A 22,330-nucleotide genomic window follows, 5' to 3' on the forward strand; every position below is an offset into this window, starting at 1 on the left:
ACCCAAATTAAAACAGTGCCACATTTTGCATGTGAATGGAGACGATGACTATTCGGTTTGAATTAAAAGCAGGTTTAAAAAAAGGACTGATGTACAGACACGGCTTACTTTTGGACTTTTTCTAGATCTGGTAACTTTCTCTGGATCGCACCAACGATCTGTGAAATGCTGACGAAGGAGAAAGCAGAAATGCTTTGTAGACTTATGTGATGAGAACACACAGTAGTATGTTGCAGTGATGTAAAGGTGATTTAAGTATATTTATTCAAGTAAGTACTGTAACTTATGATTTCTAGGTGCTTAATTGTTTATTCTACCTTAGACCTCTACTACAGTTCAAAGGGAAACATTATACTTCACTACAGGTGTAGCTACTTTTATTCTACATACAGAGTTAACAGGGTTTAAATAACATGCAGAGTCACTAACTCTGAGATGGGTTATTCTGTATTTTACTTTTAATAATTTAAGCACATTCTTATTAAAATAGGATTTTGGGTGCAGGTCTTCTGCAGATATTCTGTCTGCAGAGCTACAGGCCGATCATGAGCTCGAGCTTCATAATAGAAATCTTAACTGTGAATGTATGTTTGACAGACTCGTGTCTCTTGAGCGTATGTGATAACGTGTGATAGTTCTGGCATAAATGATTTTATTGTGAAATGTATTTTACCTCATTTTAACATTTTTGGACTTTTATTGTTGTAAAAAAAAACAAAGTAAAAGTGTGTAACAATTCTATTATGAAATGTGGTACACAAACTTTGTGGCATACCTTAACTGTGACTCCTCTGCACACTAATAAGAAGATCGGTGGTTCGATCCCCGCCTCCTCCAGTCTGCATGTCAAAGTGTCCTTGAGCAAGACGCTGAACCCTGAAGCACTCCTGAAGGCTCTTCCAAAGGTGTGTGTGAATGGTTAGCTGCAAAAGTACAAGTCCATTTACTATTGAAAGTGTCATTAGAACAGGAATTTTCTGGTCATTTGTCAGAGTGTAAGCATACATGGACAAACTGGCTTTTCTTTATTAAACCACGAGTAGAATACTGAGCTCATCTGAAAGAAATTATCTTTATAATTCCATGAATAAATGACAAAATCTCGTGCTTAGTCTGCTTTCTTTCACACATTTGTCTTGTAACCTCTGAGACAACTGACAAACAAACCAATACCAGACGGTGTAGATGCACCAGAGTTTTTACAAACAGGTCAGGTGTCAGGTGTGAAAGCACCTTTAATTCAAGGTTAAGTGAGCCACAATCTCCATCCCTTGTTTACATTCTGCTAGGCTTGAAACCTGATGTTGGCACCAATGAAAGCTGCTTTATGACATGTTGGATATCTATACATCTATTTTACATAAAACTTAAGTATTCAAATCACAAGATGCATAATACACTCTAAGTAACTGAAGATGAGAGGGAAGATTTCTACCTGTTGGCCTTGATTTGCACCACGGATGTGTCCCCTGTGTCCTCATTTACTGATGTCACTGTTGCCATGAATTATGGAAAGTCTACAGAGTTGCAGACTTGCTAAAAATCCTTTAGGGAAGTCTCCAGAAGTTCATGCCAGAGCCCTTAAGCGCTTGCTGATACTGCAGTGAGACACTCTTAAGCCCGTGTGGACTCCGTGGCTGTCAGTCCAGACACTGTTAGCAAAACCGCAAAGCCTTTTCACTTTTCCTCCCCGGCCTCCAACCATTTACTACACCACCCTCTGCTGCTAGAGTGTCCCTTGGAGGAGACATGGGAAGAAAAGGAGTTGAACACTGCTGCTTGGTCAGTGGTCTTTCTAGACGCGACCGCCAGCGAAGTCAGTGTGAAGACGCAAGCCAGAAGATCGTTCACGTCAATGCTGACTTCTTTTAATCGACATGCTGCACACATAAGCTACTTCAGGTATGCAACTTTCACCGCGTTAAACACACAAATTTGAAAGTCAAACTGGACGTTACACTACAACTTTATTCTTGCAGAGCCCTGTGTGGCCAGAGATGATGCTATAGTGCCATTTTTTTATGTGTAGGATCAAGTTGGAAGTGAGAACTTTGTTCCTAGGAGAGACCATGTGGGACAGTTGGAACAGTCCCAATATCAGCTACTGAAGTTTTCCACACCTTAGACCAGGGGTCTCCAAACTACGACCCGCGGGCCACATCCGGCCCGCCTAAACAATTGGAGTGGTCCACTTAACGATCCCAAACAATCCCTCTAAACATGGCCTATTTTTCAAAATTGCATTTTCCTATTATAAAATATCCACACTTAATGATTAAGCTTGGCATTCTAATTAAAATCTACCTTATTTATGAACTATTTACAGTACTAGCTAATTTTCATCCCCTCACACAATGGTATATTCCGATATGACTTTGCTCGTGATCAACTTCCGTGATTCAACTCGGCGGGTCAGGGACGGCCACACGGTGCGGGAGGATCCCCTCGTGGGACCTCTCCCCGGCGCTGGCTGGCCTCTGCCGGGCGCATTTCCTCCGTGGCAGTGCGCCGCGACCGGCTCTGGGTCGGCATGGAAAGGCTCGGGGGGGCGAAGGTGCCTCTGCCCGCGAGCTTTACCGCGCCCTCCTGCCCGGACCTCGCCGTTTCCCGGGGCCATGGACTTAGTGCTCGCTGCGCCCTCTCCGTGACTGTCAAATCGCAACGTAACGCAACTTTCACTTCCTCCCGCAACAAAATCGCAACAAAAATGTAAAAAGCACCGCAACTTTCACAATTTTTTTGAAAACCTCATGCAACATCAGGCATTTTAGGCCGCAACTATTTCAAAAAAGGTCCGTGAAATCCTGGTGGGACTGATATCATTTCAGTTATAGACTGACCCCCATCACAGAAAGGCAAGTTGATGTACCGCACCGAAAAAAGTTTGGGGACCCCTGGTTTAGAGTGTACAACCAACGTATGTGCATGTATCCTTAAGGACTTCACTGAGCTCCCTTCTTATATTCTCTTTGCCTCGTCTTTAGGTAACAGAGGCTGAAGTAGTGACATGTCACAAAAAGTCTTAACTGTGCAAGTTGTGTACTCAGGACCTGCAATAACTATTTTTTTGGCCACTTTGGGGGACAGTGGAAACAAAATCAGAAACACATCTTATCTTGTTTCACTCTTTAAGAAGATATTATGAACGTGGCAATGAAACAAACTCACCAATCACTCATCTGGGCTCGTGTTTCTGGCCACATGACGAATGTAAGTAGAATATTAACTCGACTGTTAAGTTGCTGAATGTGCCACTGTATTATCCAACTAGTCTCCAACTTTGTCCGCCTGCACTCAGACTGCAAGACAGATAGCTAGCAGGCATGGTTCTCTTTATACTATGTTGAGTAGCTTAATGGGTTTCATACATGTGCAATCACCTTTAGGTGCATATATCTTTGTGGACATTCTTTACATTTCAGCAGATCCTCTCAAGAATTGAGGGGGGAAGGTTTGGTTGCTTATTTGTACAATGTTTCCCAGTGAGAAGCTACTTTTTTTTTGACAATGAACAGATCGAATGTAGTTCATTTCCCCAACAACTTACTAAAATACAAAACAGGAACCAAGAAAGACGGAGTAGCAGAGAAAAAAGGTAAGAGATGAGAGGTGTATGTAGAGGAGGAGATAGTCATTTTGGGGCGGCAGTAGCTCAGCCTGTAGGGATTTGGCTTGGGGACCTTCAAGTCCAGCATGGACCGAAGTATGAGGGATGGACTGGGAGCTGGAGAGGTGCCAGCTCACCTCCTGGACTCTGCCGAGGTGTCCTTGAGGTACTGAACCCCGAACTGCTCCAGGGCGCCGCTCTGTGCGGCTGTCCATCACTACACCATCTCTCCACATTTGTATGTCTATGAGCTCTTTGAGTGCAAAAACAATTTCCCCTCGAGGGCTCAATAACGTATCTGTTCTTTTTTTCACATTTGTTAGCGGTATTTGCGCAAAACAGTGAAGTAGAGCAGGACACTGGCTCAGCGTCCGTCGACAAAACAGTGAAGTAGAGCAGGACACTGGCTCAGCGTCCGTCGATTTCCTTTGTACAAAACCTAAAAAAAATGTCAGCGAAGCAGCAGGGGGCACTACAGCGACGGTCTGTGCTGAAGCACGGCTTCCTGTCCTGTGTGGCGTCTGTGTCTGACTGAGGTGAAACATGCTGTTGTTTGGAATTTGTAATTTCCCCCGTGGAGAAAAATGATTTATGTCTCAATTTGCATTTGCAACCATCTGACGGGGGCCTCCTGCTGGTGCGACCAAATTTAGTGTGCGGATTCGTCTTCCTGTCTCTGCGTATGCAAGTCACGTTAGCACTTGTACGTGTGTGTGTGTGTGTGCGTGTGTGTGTGTGTGTGATGTGTGATGTTGTGTCTTTTCTGTCTGTCAGTCTGCGCATGTGCATGCAAGTCATGCTTTTGCCTGTACGTGTGTGTCTGCCTAGTGTGACCTGCCTTACTGTCACGCAATTGCTTTGTGTGTGTGTGTGTGTGTGTGTGTGTGTGTGTGTTTAAGAGAGAGAGCTTAATACAAGCTGATCAGTTCGGTCGCCAGGGAGTCTGGACGTCTGCCAGAGAGGGAGAGAGACAGCGGGAGGGAAAATAGTGAGTGACGGGGAGGAGTAAAATGGATATGAAGAGAAACGATAGCAGAAGGAGGTAAAACAAAAAAGCGAGGGAGGTGTTTCATCGAGACAGACAGGCTAAAGCTTCATACTTGTTCGTCCTTAGCTGCTGACTGTCAAACAAAATGAATCCCTCCTCTCCTCTGCTTCGCCCTCAAGCTCCACATCTCATTCTCTTCCTTCATTTTTCTTATTACCGTGTTGTTCATCTCCTCCCTCGTGTCTTTCTTTCCTCTTCCTTTCTTTCTCTCTCATTTGTTCCCACAAGAGGTTCGCAGGTTATTGAGGTTCAGGAAAGTTTTAGGTTGGTCAGCTTGTTACTTGTCCATTCATGAAGATACTCTGTGACCTTACAACAAATTTTAAAAGAACAACCCATCAACCAGAGAGATTACAAGCTGCCATCTTTGGGGCAGAGATCTTATTTGGACAATCGCGCAGATCTGTTGGGTGATGTACTGCGAGTCGGGCTCACATAGATAACTGAGATAACTTGAATTGAATTGAACAATGCACTAAAATATGTTTCTGAACACATCTGAGGAGAGAAACAGTTGATGCAGAAACAGAATCTGGATTCATATTTGATCAGCTTGATTTTGAGTTTCATGAGCCTGGTGTGTTGAGCCGGACCTACTAAGTGAGAATGATTCATAAGGTAACTGTGTCCTAAAGCACACCCTGCTTTATTGTCTGATTTGATGAAGAAGACTTGAAACTCTTGACTTAACTGTTTACTGAAGTAATAAAGTTTGATGTAGGGTCTGGGGGATCTACGATCTAGTTTCTCATAGACATTTCTCATTAATATCTCCATATTCCTGAGATAACTGAGTTTCCTTTGTTATACTGGATAGTAAAGTTTGGACACTTCATTGTTTTAACATTTCCCATGAGGTTTTAGCCATAAGTATGCTGGCAAAGCTACATAGGAGCTCTTACATTATTTTACCACCACAAATCAACCGAATCCATAAATGAGAACAAACGTTAAAACACAATGTTTAATGGAGTTAAACTATTTTTATTGACAGCTGGAATAGAATAACAATACACCAAATTGTGCATTTACTCAACAATATAACAGTTTGCCAAAGAATCTGCAAATATACTTGTGTTTTAAATGACAGTGCGGTGAATAGAAACTAAAGTCACACCACTTTGTCACTCTGATAACATTCAGGTCCTCGAGGCAGTAATACATGAGCAACAAATGGAAAGCAATGCAGATGGGCATTTGCTGCTTAATACTTTGCTAATATTAGTTTTTGCTTGACGCTAATCCACAAATGAGATGTAAAGTATTGAAAATCACAATATACTCGTAAAAAGGAAAGTTGAAATCCTTAAATGGCTATAGGTGATTCTTAGAACAGGGACGCTGCCGTTGGGCAACAAATGCAACAAGTCTGAAAGGACGGAACAACTCTCATTAAATCTGTTTAACTAAAGGAATGTGTAGCTGAGAGAAAGAATATACAACACGCTTAGAAAACCTTCCCTGGATGAATTTCTCTCACTGAGGATTTTCCATCAGCATTGCTTCCAACGGTTGCCCATATCCCATGTTCCTGACTGTAAAACTGTTTCATCTCCGTATCCCAAAACCAAAACATCACCTTCTTATATGTAGTGTTTTTTAGGGACGTCATGTCTGGAAATTTGTGTCCTCAAAAGGCCTCAAACGACGGGTTTCCAGATGAGAATTTAAGGCTGTGATAAAATTACTCTGTATCATCTGTTATTGGAGAAACAAAAGAAGGATTGGTTGAGAAGATTGAGCGATGAGTTGATGCCGGTGTGTGTGACTGAAATGTGAACTCGTAAAGATAGGCAAGAGGTGATTTAACAAGAAATGGTGTTGAGAAAACACAAGTTACGATCCGCAGTGGAACTTTGATTCCCACTGGGGTCACCCAACCTAAAAATGTCCTCGCTCGATGTGGGACCCTTTGAACGAAACGATCATCCAGATGGCATGTGGGGGAACACTTTTATGAGGGTTGGGTTTGCCTCTGAGGAAAAAGTTTGGGAGTCGCTGCCTCTGCAGCACAGCAGACTGGAGGAGATGTGTTGCTTTTGGGATCCACCAGCCACCGTTTCATAACATCCGCAGAGGAGCCGCATCCAGCCTTTCATCCTCCCACTCCTCCACCAGAACATGATGTGATATGTGTCTAGAAATGTACACACTGTCACTCTAAAAGAAAAGGACACAAATAATGCTCTACTTCTTTCAGTAAAACCCCTGAACTTAAAAAGGAAAATGATATGATGGACAATTTAAGCTCGGGTAGGAGACGGGTTTCTTTTAAAAAGAACTTCAAAAGAGAATTCTACCCAGATTCACTTCTTAGGTTGATCTTCTGCAAAAACCGACAGAAAGTTTACAGCTGTGCCTGTGCAAATAATCAAGTTTACCTTAAATATGCCATCCCTGAACTCAACAAAATCAAAAGATTCCAACATTTTGCATCGCAGATAATATAAAAATGTTGTCGTATCGCAGTTAACTCAAACGCTGGAGGAACTGTTTTCATTCCACATACCTGTGGTCATCGCCTAAAAGACATAAAATAACTTCAAACTAAATGAGGGAATCTTTTCTGGTCGCTCATTGAATAATAACAGAAATGACGTACGCAACAATGGAAGAAAATGACCAGTCAGAGCATGCGGTATATGTAATCACTGGCTCATCCCTAAATATGTTTGCAAGCTTCGGGCTTATGAACTTTTTGTGTTATCAGAACAAATGTTAAAAGTATTGAGAAGCTGCATCAGTGTCTTTTTCATGCCTCATCATGACTTGCCAATGTTTTATCGGCGCAGACGTGGAAGCGAAAGCAAGCGGCTTCCATTCACTTCAGTGGAATAATAATGGGACGCCATCTCGTATCAAATTCTCTCAAAACATTCATGGAACCTCCGAGTTCTTGTAGCCCGAAAGAAAATTTTCTGGTCACCTATAAATTCACCAATTTAGACTTGTTTGCATGTTACTTCGTGTTTCCTGAGCGATGGATAACATATTTGCAAGTGAGGATCCCATAATGATGAATGAATGTTAACATCAGTGATCGTCAAAGAGCATATCATTGAATTGCCTTGTTGGATATGGCTGAGAGAAGATTTTAGGGGACGGTCATGTTACCTTTCAACGTTTTCTCTTTCTGTATGTTGGTCATTGATCCTTATGGTGCCACAAGAAGGTTTTGCAGAATATCAACCAAAAAAAAGGTAGTTATGATGTAAAAGACCCCCCAACATGACTCCAGTACGATTCTTAACGATGGCTAAATTGCGAATGTTCTTGGTGTTTTTTTTTAAATCTACTTGGTTGAAACCACAAAGTACCATTCAAACATCAAAAGAGAAACACTAGTGTAAGTTCTAAGTTTAGAAAATAAGTCTTGTTAAGAAACAGGTCAGAATGTTTGAATATCTACTCTGCAAAAATGTATTTTTTTGTTCTTTTTTTTTTGTTTTTTTTTGCTCAGTTTGTTGAATTAAGCCCACACCAAGGAGTGGGGGAATACACAAATAGTTCAAATATCAGTATATCAGAAATTCATTAAGAACATACGCAAATATAATCATTTCCTTAGATGACACTTACTTTAAGTAATGGGTTGAAATGGTGACACTGTAAAACTTTTTTTGCGTCATTTTGATTTACTTTATGTGACATTTCTTAGTCCTTAGCCCTGACAAAATGTATATCGGTGTGTTTAAGGCCTCTACTTACATTACAATTGATAGTAGTACATAATTAACATCCATGTGGCAGACACAATCAAAATATGGGCGACTGCGAATAAAACAAAAAGGTACATTTTTGGTGCTGAATATGTTAAACTACAACATCTATATAGTTCGTTAGCTCGTTCGTTTCGCCTTCAAAGTTACAAAAAAGTCACAAACAAGAAGTCAGACTGGTGAACAAGAAGCTTTCTGATGAGTGAAATTACACAATCAGTTTTTAATTAAACAAACATTAATTACTCTTAATCCTGCTAGCAAAACGTTGGCATATATTTTGTTTCTCCCCCAAAAAACAATTCGAGAACATGTTCTTGCGAGGGTCAGCTGTATACATGTTTACTGCACCTGTAGCCATCATAGAAAACCCATCATGCTGCCATGCTGCTCCGCCCGCCAGAGGAACTGTTAGGAATGCTTTTTTTTAATCCTTCAAATGCTACAGTGAACGATTAGCTCTTGATTAATGTTGATTATTAATGACGTCGTACAGGCAGCTGCTGCAGGTTCGATGTAGACGGACGGGAAACTTCTATGATGGTTACCACTGCAACTTGTTTCTGACTCTCTTTGTGATCCATTTTCACTAAATCTAGATCATCGTCATGCAATATTACTTTTGTTTTCGGCCGCAGAGTTCTTCTTCTTGGACGAAAGTTATTTATTTAGAACAGGACGTACTCTGCTGAAAGAAAATTTGATGCCAAGTGTGTAAACTTTCCTCCTTCATTGGTCCTCAATTGGGAAATCAGCCCTCTAAATATGTTTAAAATTTTGGCACAAAAGAACACTGACAAAAACACATTCCTTGGGTCACAGTAAGAGGAGTTACTTGTTTTAAATATATATTTATATCTCGTATATGTATATATTTCATTTATACATCTTTTCTATGATCACCTCTTTTGTGTTCTAACTACCAGGCAGTTTCATTAGATTGAAATCCATGCTATTCAATGTCATTTCAAGGTTTTGAAAAAAACGATCCTGCGTTTTTTTTTTTTCCAAAACCAGAAATGTGTAACCTTACATGGGCTGATATATTCCAGCTCCTTCTGTAAACAGAGATTTCCGTACGCGACGCTCTCCCCGGAATAAGTTATGGAACAAAAACATGAATGCTGGGTTCAAATGACAGATCTCAGCGGGTGATTTCCAAACACCTCAAGCTCTTTTTTTTGTCCGATAAATCCGAGCATTGACACGTTTTGGACTCACAAACGTTTGAAAGGTTCAAATCACCGGCTGAGCTCGTCATTTCCCCCACAGTTTCTACAGAACAACTGAAAAACTGCAATGACTGGATGCTTTTTTTGATTATTGCTTCACAGAATGTTGCTAATTTGTTTTGGAAATAAATACAGTATTAATATCCCTGCAACACTTTGCTACTGGCAAAACAGAGGCCTATTTTGCAAAAGTTTATTTCAGAGTAAACTTACTCTTTTTAATTTAAAATATTAGTTCATTTGTGTAAGCGATTTTATTCTGAAATCCTGTTTCAAAGTTAAAAAATAAAGTGTTTTTTTTTTTTGTCCCTCTCGTTGTGTGAACGGAAAAAGCCCAAATTGAAATTCAGTAAACTTTGAATTAAATTGCTACATATTCCTCAATTAAAAGCTGGGTCCACACCCAACAACGATACATTTCATTCTCTTTTCTTCCTTCGTAGCGTATAGCTCATGCTTAGTCTTATCGAGTTGTCTGCTAATTAATTAGAAGTTTTAATCAGTCATGCGGTTGCTACCAGCTAATGCTACAATCTTACGGTAACTAACGAGGATATCCCGTCCCTCCCTCAGATTTTTAACATTAATCAACTAAGTCTTTATAGATTAACTTTGGCTCACTCCAAAACACACTAACAACCATAATATTTACACATTAAAAAAAAGACAAGAAGAATCATAAAGTGCCCAAATTAAATACATATACTTTTTGTTCATTAATAAACTATAATTTCTCTACAATGTGCACATTGTGCTCCCTTTAAATTCATCCTATTTTTGTGTCTCTCTGTGAAACCTGACATCAGTCCAGACATTTCCTTTGTTTGGATGACGCAAAGTACATTTCATGCTTCCTTCCTCTCTCTTTCCCTTCTTTCCTCCCTCTCTTTCCTCTCTCTCTCCCCAACACTGAGTCGTAGCATGGCTAATCACCAGGTGCCTCGGCAGTCTGTGGATTAGGGCTGTAATTTAGAATAAAGGGGACGCTTCTGTGCACAGCCTGAATGCTGTTGTCAGATGTTGTTAGTGGTTGTTTCTGTTCCTCCCTCACAGTAAAGCGCATGCCGCAAGGTAATTGAAGGAGAGGAAGGAGAAGACACTTGCTGGTAGAAATTTGGCACAGTAGAAACTTATTAGACAACTGTTAGCCAAAGCTTTAAAAAAAGAAAAAAGAGAGAGGAGGAATCTTAAAAATCTACTTCTAGTGTCAGCTAAAGCTAAAGAGCATTCCAAACTACAATTAAACTGGCATATACAGCAAGACTCCAGCCCTACACTGACAGGTTACTGTTCCATGAAGAACAGCACAGAAGAGAATTAAACCGATCGAAATCAAACAAACCATTTTCATTTCAGACCACCCCTCCTCATTTACACCTGCCTGTTTCATCCTGATGAGGTTTAACCACACCGCACTCGGACGTGACAGTCTCATGCATGTACGGTTAGCCGCTCTGCATTCCAGCCCTGATCTAAAACAATATACTGCATGCATTAAATCCAATTTATTTCGGTTGTGGTGCCAGATGTCTTTATATTCCTTTTGTCCACTTTTAAAATGCATCTTCAGTGGCCACGTTGCATAATGTTATGCACCAGTGAGGGTTGTGCCGGACACACAACAAATACCGATGTACTTTTATCCCAGCTGGCTGGAATTAAGCGGTTTTGGGGCGATCAGATTCAGGTTCTTAAGCTTAAGCTGTAAATCCGGATGCAATCAATTTGCTGCAGATTCAAGAAACAACCAGGTTAAATGGGTCGTCTTAGATCACTTTTTCTACAAGGGTTTCATTCCTACCAAACAGAACAGAAGCTGATTTATCTGACAAGAAGAGATGACACAATAATCAGTCAAATCAGCTAATGTCATCATTGATGTAATAAAAATGGCTATTGGGTCATAGTGGCACATGTTTTTTTGTTTTTTTTGGGAACTCAGAACCTGCTAGTTCTTCTTTTAAACCACATGAATCCGATCAGGATGTAAATGTAAATGTCTGAACTAACTGGCAGGACAGAAACCCAGCGGTACTCTAAATCCCCAAGATCAGGCAGAGATCTAGATCCTTCCACAAGTCGAAAAGGGGCTTTCATTCATGCCTATACTCTACTCGCGTACACGTAGTAAGTACCAAATGAACTAAACATTGAAGGGCCAAACGTGTGACACACAAAAAAAAAACAGCTCAAGTCAAGAGTGTTCAAAAACCAAGATGTCTTGGTTGGTAACAACAAATAAGCAGATTCCTCTGCTCCTCTGCTGTCCCCATGCTCCTGCAAAATGGGAGGCTGGTATCTCAAACAGTCTGAGGGCCTCTCCGGACTCGTGGATTGACAGATAACACTCAGGAGCCGTCCAGCCCCCTTTTAATGAGGACACGGCAAGACAACAAGCAGTCCTGGGAATGAGAATCGAATGTAGGCTGTGAAGAAGACGCGTAGCTGAAGCAAAGCTGAGCCCGCCGTGTACCGTGGTCCCAATACGATGTAATCAATGTCGGCAACCGAGCCCTCCTTTGAAGTATCCTCATTAGAAGGGTTTTATTTTGTTTCTTCAGCAAAGAGATCTGAAGAGAGCAAAATTTTCCTGTGAGTCTGAGGGGCGGCCGGTTGTAACAACAAAAGAAAAGTGCTTCCCATGAGTCTCGGGGAAACAGTCTGATACAATATCAAAAGAATTACCAATGAGTGCCAAAATGACCTACTAGTTAGTAAAGTCATTTCCCAATCAGGGGAGTGGTTGAGTCCCAAGTGTGGTTGGACCTGGCAAAGTGCCCTTGAGTAAGATACCTTACCTGCTCCAGGGGCATTACCACCTGGATGACCCAGGCGCAGGGCTACAGGGTGTATAAAAATGAGTCCTAAGATTTTAGTTGAGACAGCAATGAAATCTTAGCTGCGACAACAAAACCTTGTAATATTTTCAACGGGAGTCTTAGGATCGCTCACAACACGGCCCAATGGTGCTTTCCAGGGACATCTGGGATGAGTGGCGGATGAGTGGCGCCATCGTTGGGTCCACCATGGAGGAGGTAGGGAAGAGCTTGTACCAGCCAATCACCATTGTGCTGAGGTCCAGCTCCTCCAATAGGATTCGAGCTACACCCATGAAGCATTTCCGGTCCATCCGTCCGTAGTTTCCCCAAACAATCACCTGCAGAAGAAGGAGGCAATCATTGATGGTTGATTGGTAGTGACAAATAAACACAAATATACCTGGGCCATAATATACTAACTGAGGTATTACTCAGCAGTTTGTACAGTCTCTTTGGAGGACCGTCAGTGTTTTCTCTATTTCAGGCATTACTATATCGCAGAGACGTCCATATGGATGACAACGACATTGCAAACCAGGGTTCATTTTATGTAACCGATGTTAGGTTACACTTTGGCTTTGGTTAAGTTTTGTCTTCATGCTACGTAAGAAAAACATTGTCTTATGGTGGAGTGCAGAGGATGAGTTACAGCCTAAAGAAAGAAGCCAAGACAGTGGTACCACTTTCCAGGCAGCAGCAGCAGGATGAACAGGCTGTTGCTGGATTTTAATATCCTTTGGGCTCTGCGCAGGTACCCTACCTCACTGATATCGCTCGGTATATAAGGGTATCAACAATGTCCATGCAAATACATTCAACACTTATAGGCATGATTCTTTCTAATTCTAAATTTTTTACACTTCTTCCAAAAAACATCCATTTCTTAACCTATAGTTGTCGAGATATTTCAATAAAGAACTAAAGATCACTTGTGATGGTGCAGGAGGAAGAATCAAGGGATCTTCAAAGTCAGCATGGTACAACAGTTCTTGTAGGAGGTGTTATTGGAGATATTGTAGGAGATATTTGACAGGAATATGTGAAACCTTAGACCACCAAAATTAGTTAAAATGTATCCTCAATGGACTTTGAACATTGGTTGTAAAACTCATTGAATAGCCTCAAATGTAGCAACAGAAAAAGTCACCAAAGTTAGAAGGATTTCATCTTCCAGGGACCAAGAATTGTATCTAACAGTTGTGAAGATGTTTCAGCCTGGAAATACACCGACAGTGGGTATATACAGGAACAATAGATTACTTTCTACATAATATATTTGCTATTGCAAATTTGGGGTTTACATTTCTGCCATAAGTTTCCTTTTGTTACCACCAGAATTAATTCCAAAAAAGTCCCGTAACAGTGATGGTAGTTTATCTTCTTAATTCAGGCGCGTACTGTGAGACAAGCAGTGTTACCTGAGAGAGTTTGGAATTTAACCAGTGTTGTACTTTCGCAGTCTATTTCCTATCTATACCTATATTGTCATTAATATCACGTAATCTCAAATAGAAGGCATCGATCACCAAAGTTCTGTCTACGTACGTAATGTTCCCCTCGGTGTTTTCAGCCCACTGAAGAGAATTCAATTTATTTCAAAGGATTTAGTGCCTAAACATGAGTTCAGAGGCCCTTCAATTGTGCACATAAAACATTGTGGGGTAATGGAGGATGAGGCAGATTAATTGACAAAGCGATAAGGTTAAAGAGGGCAAGGTTAGTTTGCAATAATCACACAGTTTGGAAATCTGTTCTGAGGCAACACTAGAGCTCGACAGTTTCTCGGTTACAGCAGCAGCACCGAGCAGGTCGAGATTTCAATTAAAGTAAACGAAGAGAGATTGTGTGTGTGACAGAGATGATGGTGCTTCGAGATCTGTGTGTGTGTGTGTGTGTGTGTGTGTGTGTGTGTGTGTGTGTGTGTGTTTGTACGTTCGGTGTCCTCTGTCTCCTGAAATCTTGATAACATCAGGGCTCCTCCCAGACGGCTGCACATCTCGTCAAGCAGCGGACAAAATAATCAATATCCGTCTGTGCATGTGTGTGCTCGTGTGGTTGGTTCTGTGTGTCCGTGCATGTCGGCATACCAATTTGTTTCATGTGTGTGTGTGTGTGAGTGTGTCTGCAAGTGATTTCCACAGAGACACAGAGGCCAAATCTGCTTCAATCTATCCCCTCCGTCTTTAAAGAAGGAGAATCTATCTCTCCTTCTGTCTGCCTGTGATCAGCTCGCCAAACAGGGTCCTGACCTCAACCACTACAACTCAAGAGAGAGAGAGACCGGCTGAGTGTTTAGTATGGAAGATGAAAATACAGTGTCCCAGATCGTCTTCTGGTCCATTTTCTAAGAGGTGGAACTCGCACAGAGACAAAAACAGCATTGAAGTGAGGATGAGAGTCTACAGACAACAGACAGATGGACTTGAACTGAAGGAAAGAAAACTGTGTAAGTGCTCGGTCACGCCAGAAAGTAGGGCAGCAAAATTAATTTCCATATTCTTGTGAAATACACGATATAATCAAACATGTTTAAGTGCACTTCTGTGCTGGGCTACTTCCAGTGAAGGATGAATTATTGCTACAGCGTACAATAATGTTCAAGTTTATAGAGTTCGTCCAATTTTGTGGCAACAGCTTCAAAAATGCAGAATGCAAAACTCAGGCAGGCAAACAAAGTTTAAAGGGGCTGAGGCAGAATTCAGATACCCAGTGTTAGGTCAAAAACACACTCATGGCACATGGATACAATCTGGCAGAGATGGCTAAGGAGCGGTGAGCAGGTGAGATCAATCAAGGCTTGGATCGAGGGAGTCTCTGGGTCTGAAATCAGGAGGAGTTAGAACATGAACCACAAGGCCGAATGAATGAAAGAATCTAAGCGTCCGGTCAAATTGTCTGTTTTGCTTAGGAAGATTTCTAATTGCACAAAACGGCCGCCATGATAACAGCTGTTCCAATTCTCTGAATGTTCAGGAAAGGAGCTTCCTTTCTTCTCCTTTAGCAGAGGATACACCGGACCATCCTTTACGAAAGGTAAGGAGATAATAACCACGCTCTTCAGTCTTCATCACATCACTAACATCCGCCGTCGCATCATGACATAGCCGTAGTGTGAGTGCAGTCTTCTCCTAATGAACTTATGACCTCTCCTTCACATCTTTCCTTGACCTCGTGACGTTTTCGATGGAGAGTGAACTTTAATGTATAACATTCACTTTTCAGGCCGTCATGAGTCACCGTAGGTGGTTTTCTTTCTGGATTTATCTCCTGGCACTCGATGGCTGACCCAGCGTAACCCCTGCTCAGGCCTCCGCAGGTCATCGCTGACCGATGCCTGACCTCCCTCTCCCGCCTCTCCTGTCCCCACATGATCCCACCACAGTCCGAGTCCTGGTCGGAGCTGCTGTCACTTCAAACCTGGAGGCTGCTGAGTCCGGTTCTGTTGCCCGCTCACCCAGCTCTAGTTCTAGTGCCAACAACCTCCTCCGACTCCTCCAGAGCTCCTGTACGAGCAATGTAAACAAAGACCAACACTTCCTCTGTGCTCCGAGGTCCCGAGATAATGAAAATAGGACTGTTCGTGTCAGTGGTACCGGTCCTTTCCTGTTTCACCATGTTAGTACAGTTTCCTCATTTCGGTGTGGAAGAACTTGACCGACCCGCGCAGAGCCCTGAAGTCGACCACATCAAACACCTTTGGGATTAACATCAGCGTCCGGCTTCACTAATGCTTTTGTCCGTGAATGGGAGCAAATCCCCGAAGTGGGAAGCCTTTACAAGAAGAGTGGAGGCTGTTATAGCAGCAGATTAATGCACATGGATTTGGAATAAGAATAAAAAATGATATATGGAGTCTAAGGTGCAAAAAGTCCACATACTTATGCAGCGCAGGTGAGTCTGGAGAGCTTTGTGACATAACGACTCGGCTACTTTAGAGTTCACCAAAGTGCTGTTCAGATTTATTTCACGGAGCAAATCTATCGATTTCATTTGAATGGACCGATTTCTGTCGAGAAACGCTGGTGCGACTGAATCAGATAGAGAGATTACTTCAAATGCTCAGCGTGTCTGTATCTGACACCAGAAACTCCCTCTGGTTAGAAGAGGCAGAATAATAAAGAATGATGGGACAGAGGGAGAAAATAGTGACACTCTATATATATATATATATATAAAATATGATAAACCCTGCATTTGCTTCTTTTGCCAGTCTGTAAGATGTAGTGGAATTTATTGGTAGAATATTCAATTCAATTTGATTCAGATGATAGCCAGAAGTTATCTCACGTCACTCATGAGACCCAACAATTCCCACAATGAGCAAGCACTTTGAGCAGAACCTGGATCATGGAGGACAGCCATCTGCCACAACTGGTTTAATCTGGGACAAAAAATATTTAATTTGTGTATAGTCACTTAAAAATAAGATAAGACCACCTTAGAACACGTCTTTTATATCTACAGAGAGTCCGAAACAAACCAAACACTCTGCGTGTTTTGCAAGTCACTGTAGTTTCTTCTTCACACTTGGAAGAGGTGGGATGAGGCCATAGACATATATACATAGACGCCACATTGAGCGCTGAATCGTACGTCGACGCCATATTGGATGTGGCAGGTCTGCCCATAAACAGGAAATGGACTGAACTTCATAAAGCGCCTTTCTACAAAGTTCTTCAAGTTAATGTCTCTTATACACCCATTCACACACACACTAATATATCTGGGAAACAAACAGGCACCAAAAACAACGTATGTAACTTTTAACATGATGATTATAAATGTTTACTCCTTATGTAAGCACCAAACCAACGTATGTATTTTTCTTTGTAGAAAGACACTTTATGAAGTTCAGTCCATTTCCTTGTATTAGTTTACGGGCAGATCTGCCACATCCAATATGGCGGACCCGTTGACGTATCGCGACCAACCCGCTCAATGCGGCGTCTATGTATATATGTCTATGGATGAGGCCAGCGGTATTCAGTTGGTTGCAATCTACAACCTCACCACTAGATGCCACTAAATCCTTTAAGCTGTACCTTTGGTAATAGAACTGTGTTTCATTGATAACTGTTGACTGACATTGATGTCATGTAGATTTTTAAACAGAAAACAACCTGATAGAGATCTTTAGCATCAACCAGTTTGCTTTTATTAACTCCATAAATCATAAAACCAGACACACGAGAGCATCTGCAAAACAAAACAACATAAAAGATTACATGCAAATTGTGAGAGAAGCACGAGATAAGAGAGAAAATGAGATGATCGGGGGATTGTAGCCGAGCAGAGGAGAAAGAAAAACGCTCGGCTGATAATTAGAAAGGAGGCGTTCGGCGGCTAATTACGGCAGCAGAGCAGCTTCAGGATGCCCTGAAGGCGTCTTCACTCAACACAACAAGTTTCAAACCTGTCACCTTCAAAAACCAACTGACCTGACCTCTGATAACACACCATATGTGAGAGATGCTCGTCATAGTATGTGAATTTTAAACAATTATACAAAAGTGGGATGAGATGTTCGGGTTAATCACCTCCGGCAGATTAAGAAACATTCTACCAAACTAGTTTGAGATATACCGGGTGACAGCCAACCATTGGTTGCTTGTGTCTTTTAGTGATCACTGGTCCTTCGTTTGTTTCATAATAATGGAAATTTTAAAATGTATAATTGATTTCGTGTAGCAGACTATTATAGTTTTTACTCTCCGGGTTGTTGTTGGAGGAAGTTCTTCCTTGCCACTGCCACCAAGTGCTTGCTCTTGGTGACAACTGTTGAGTCTGTAAAGACCATCTAGACCTGCTCAGTATGGGAAGTGTCATGAGATAACTGTTGATTTGGCACAGCGGGTGATATCAGCTGTATTTTCTGAGGTCATGTACAGGAAACTCGTGTAAATCCTTCACATCGAAAGTAAATACTCTTACGTATTCGTCAGAATACAAAACGAGCGGTCTATACATTTAAATAAACGTGCAAATGATGTACATTGAATGAAAACGTTTCTTCTGTCAAGGCTTGAAAAAACAGGGTTAGTCACGTTGAGGAAGGATTCTGAATGAATTCTCAGCATGGACTTCTCTTCTCTGCAAAATCAGGAGGCGTCAAATTAAAAGGCGTTGCTGATTTCAGCGATTTTCATTATCCAGTGTGAATGAGTTTGATGAAACTCTGAGGACAGCGACACAGACAGCAGATAATTAAGAGGGAGGCGTTTAGTGTCTAATTACACAGCGACAGCAGAGCAGCAGAGCAACCCGAGGCAGAGCTGCAGGCCTTTCCACTGAACGCACCGTTTCCACCTGCTGATGACCGAGGAGAGCTGCCGCACGGCAGGTTAAAACACACACGTGTGTGTGTGCACGCTGGTTATTTTACCATTATGAAGGCGAAATGAAACAAATATAACAACAAGGACCGAACAGGAAAGATAGGAGGGAATGAAATAAGGAATGAGCAGGTAAAAAGACAGAAAGAAAACAGTGATAACAGTATGAGTAGAAAGCAGAGAAGGAGAAAAGGTAAGAGGAAAGAGTGACAGCAAAATAATACAAAATAAAAGAGGATAAAGGAACAGTGGGAGTTCAGAATCGGCTGTAATAATCAGTCTCTCTCTCTGATATTTCTGATCCTGGAAGCAGCTGAAGCTCAAACAAGTGAAAGAACAAAATCAGCTCAAACCTCCGCCTGGTCCCTCGGGTCAGATTCTCACTGTAAATGTCAAAGTCTTCCTCCCAGTTTTATTCCTGCTGTCTCTCCTCCACACCTCCTCAACCTGTTTCTTCACCGAGTCACGAAAAGACAAGCAGAGCTCGCAGAAATGAGAAACTGCGATTTAGCGGCCACAGTGGTAAATATATACATATATATATATATAGAGAGAGAGAGAGAGTCGACAGCTTTTCTAACAGTCAAACATCAACCAGGTCCCCAGCAGCAGCTGATATCACTGCCTAGTCCAGCAGCAGTCAGCCCAGCTCGGCGTCTGTCTTTCAGCCTTTTATTTCACCAAGCTCTCACCAACCACTAAAAGTCAGTCCCACATTTACTCTTGTCCGGCGGCTTCTTGCTCGCTCACTCTCTCCTTTTCTCTTCGTAGCTTCCTCCATAAATGTCCATCTTTTCTCTCTGTCTCTATGTCCATAGAGGCAGCTGAGCTCTGATTCTGGCACAACACCGGTTGCCCCCAGGCCTGCAAACCTCCTCTTCTGTTTCTTCCCCATGGTCCAAAACGCCTGTGGTACAAACACCAACACTCCCCCGGTGCTCTAAACTCACCGCATGGCTAACAAACTGAGCTAACATTGGCTAACAGCAGCTACAGTTGGCAGCAGTGTTTACTTCACTGTCAGTAACATTTAGATAATGTTGCTTTAAATTTCAATCCATCACTGTAACCAAACATTCGTGTTCCCCAGAGGATGAACCCTCCTGACTTTGGTGATCTCCTGACCTTTCCTCTAGCGCCACCATGAGGATTTCACATTTCACATAGAGGCGAGTTCAGTCTTTTATAACATATTTCTCACCTGCACCACTTTCCCCTGTGGGCTTTCAGAGAAGACCAGGACCTGGTTGTAGAGAGGATCCAGAGACTTCCTCACTGACTTGGTCTTCTTCTTGGCCACACAGCTCCCGTTCTCCAGAAGGTAAACTTTGATGTAGGCCGCTGAAAATGACAGCAGACAGAAAAGTTAAACCTGAGTTCAGTATTAACCATCATCAGAGTATGACGCAGCACAGCAGAGCGTCAAACAAATGAAGAATTGAGAAGAAGACAGTAGATTAAGACAAAGTAGATGAAGACTCAAGTCAAGGTATTGATACAACCTGCAAGGTGAAGGTCATGTGACAAACAGAGCTGGCCAATGGCAGTGGGCTACTTTTCTTTTCTGTACGTCTTTTCTTTTTGTAGTTTAGAGTCAATTAGAGCACCTCACACAACTGCCCTTGGAAAACGTGTAAAACCGTTGAATCATTAAAAGAAACATTCAAACGTAAACGCAACAAACCTTCATGAATATTCATGCAGACATAACCTCTGCTAATCTTTTATTATAAATCCTGTATTCGGCTCTGCATTGTTGTCCAATTATCGATGGTTTTCCCTTAAATTGTCACTGCTGTCCTGCAAAAGTCTGAATAATGTCAGATCATGGAGAGGAAACAGCTCCCTGTCATTGTAAACACTAGTGTTGGGAAGACGGTAAATTGAACTAATAGTCTTGTGGCCGATGTAAAAGTGACAAGTGTAGTTGAGTCATGAACTGATCATTTCTGTTTCCTGTCCTGACTGAGGGAACGTACGGCGTGAAGATAAACGAATCACGATTAGAACGAATTCGATTAGTTCAAATTGAACAACAAACATCATTTTAATAGATCAATCCCTGCTGAAATGTTCCCATTGACATCCTTTATCCTTTATCCTGATCCGAGTCGCACACGCTGGAGCTACGACCTGAAAATGAGCTGAGACAGAACCAGAGCATGAACATGTGCATTGTTCATTGAACGTATCTGACAAGCTGAAATAACAGGAGGGCATATTTGGCACACCTTAGTTACGTGATCTGAATACTAAAGCTCCTTGTTTGCAACTATAAAGCTGAGAAGTTCAAACTGTTCATATGATATGATGAATAAAGATTTAAAAGGAGTGAATGTAACTCCTGAAACTGACCCTCAGATCATGTTTGAGTCGTGTGCAGAGAGCTCTTTAATTAGCTCTAATTAAAACACTCATGATACATGTTATGCATGCAGGTGGCGGCTACGGCTCATAAAGATAATACAGTCTTCTGCTCGCACAGCTGGCAGTAAGCCTGTCGGCAGATTAGCTTAGATCATCTACACCGTTGGTCACGTGACCCCTCGCCTTGCAGGAGCCCGGTGATCCCTCGAGAGTTTTTCAGAGTAGTCGAGCCGAGTAGACAAAAAACAGAGTGGAGGAGGAGAGGGAAATGTGCTACACCGTGCAAGAAAAAAAACATCTGAACAACATTAGTTTAGTATGCAAAAAATAAAAAAAGACTCAGATTAAGCAGAAATAAAAAAGTATAACACACTTTACACATCCAAATGCAGACAATAGCTGTCAGCGTCGCTCTCTGCGGACACAAAGAAACTTCTGGAGCGTCGGTTCAGAGATGTTGACGGTCTGTCATCTGTCTGTCATGTGTCGGCTTTCACGCTGCCAGTCCACGACTTTAAAAGGAGCATCGCTGATAATGCGCCGAGCATCAGTCTGCAAGTTGTAGTTTTATTTATTTGCTGGGATGAAACTTTGTTGCTAGGTAACCCAACCCAAAACAATATTAGAGAGGCTAGACCTCTGACACACACACACACACACACACACACACACACACACACACACTCCAAAGCTCCTCGTCCTGTATGTTAGATGACGAGATCAAAGATTCGACCTCGGCGTGCTGAAATATGGAGCGAGGTTCTTCTTTGTCTTTCAACTATATTTGGATTTCCTTTCATCTCCAAATCATGTTTTTCCTTCATTCACAGTAAATTGCTCTCCACTTGCTCCTCTCTCCTCCTTCTGTCTCCTCCTCCTCCTCTCTTTTATCTCTCTCGTAGATAAGATTTGGGTTTTTCCCGTATTTGCTGACGCTGGTTGTTCTCGCGCGATCAGAGTTCAATCTAACTGAAGGAGACAAATGAAACGACAGCACAGCCGTGTTGACATCATGTCAGCTCCGTTTCTGTTCCTCTGCATCGCAGACACGTCCGAGATATAAAAGATCGAGGTCAGCTGATCTGATTAATTAGCCCGTTCTTTGCTCGATCACTTTAATGTTTGGATGATTCATTGCTCTGTTTAATACACAGTCAAAGCAGCTGGGCAGCAGCCAGCTCATATTAACAGCTCTCCGAGTACATT

At 42.0% G+C, this 22,330-nt stretch overlaps 1 protein-coding gene across 2 annotated transcripts in view; it reads right to left on the bottom strand.

Moving 5' to 3' along the window:
• Nucleotides 1-5,665: 5,665 nt before the first annotated feature.
• The window catches only part of rims4 (regulating synaptic membrane exocytosis 4), a 64,591-nt gene continuing 47,926 nt past the window's right edge, over nucleotides 5,666-22,330 (bottom strand). For both annotated transcript variants that reach the window (XM_019262660.2, XM_027279528.1), the window contains exons 5-6: nucleotides 19,959-20,098; nucleotides 5,666-12,763 (exon numbers count right to left, since the gene is read on the bottom strand). In XM_019262660.2, the coding sequence (XP_019118205.1) occupies nucleotides 12,545-12,763; nucleotides 19,959-20,098 (359 nt within the window). In that variant the 3' untranslated portion in view covers nucleotides 5,666-12,544. The remainder of the gene's footprint in view (nucleotides 12,764-19,958; nucleotides 20,099-22,330) is intronic.

The sequence above is a fragment of the Larimichthys crocea genome, chromosome VI, assembly GCF_000972845.2.
Source record: "Larimichthys crocea isolate SSNF chromosome VI, L_crocea_2.0, whole genome shotgun sequence".
NCBI classification, from domain to species: domain Eukaryota; kingdom Metazoa; phylum Chordata; class Actinopteri; family Sciaenidae; genus Larimichthys; species Larimichthys crocea.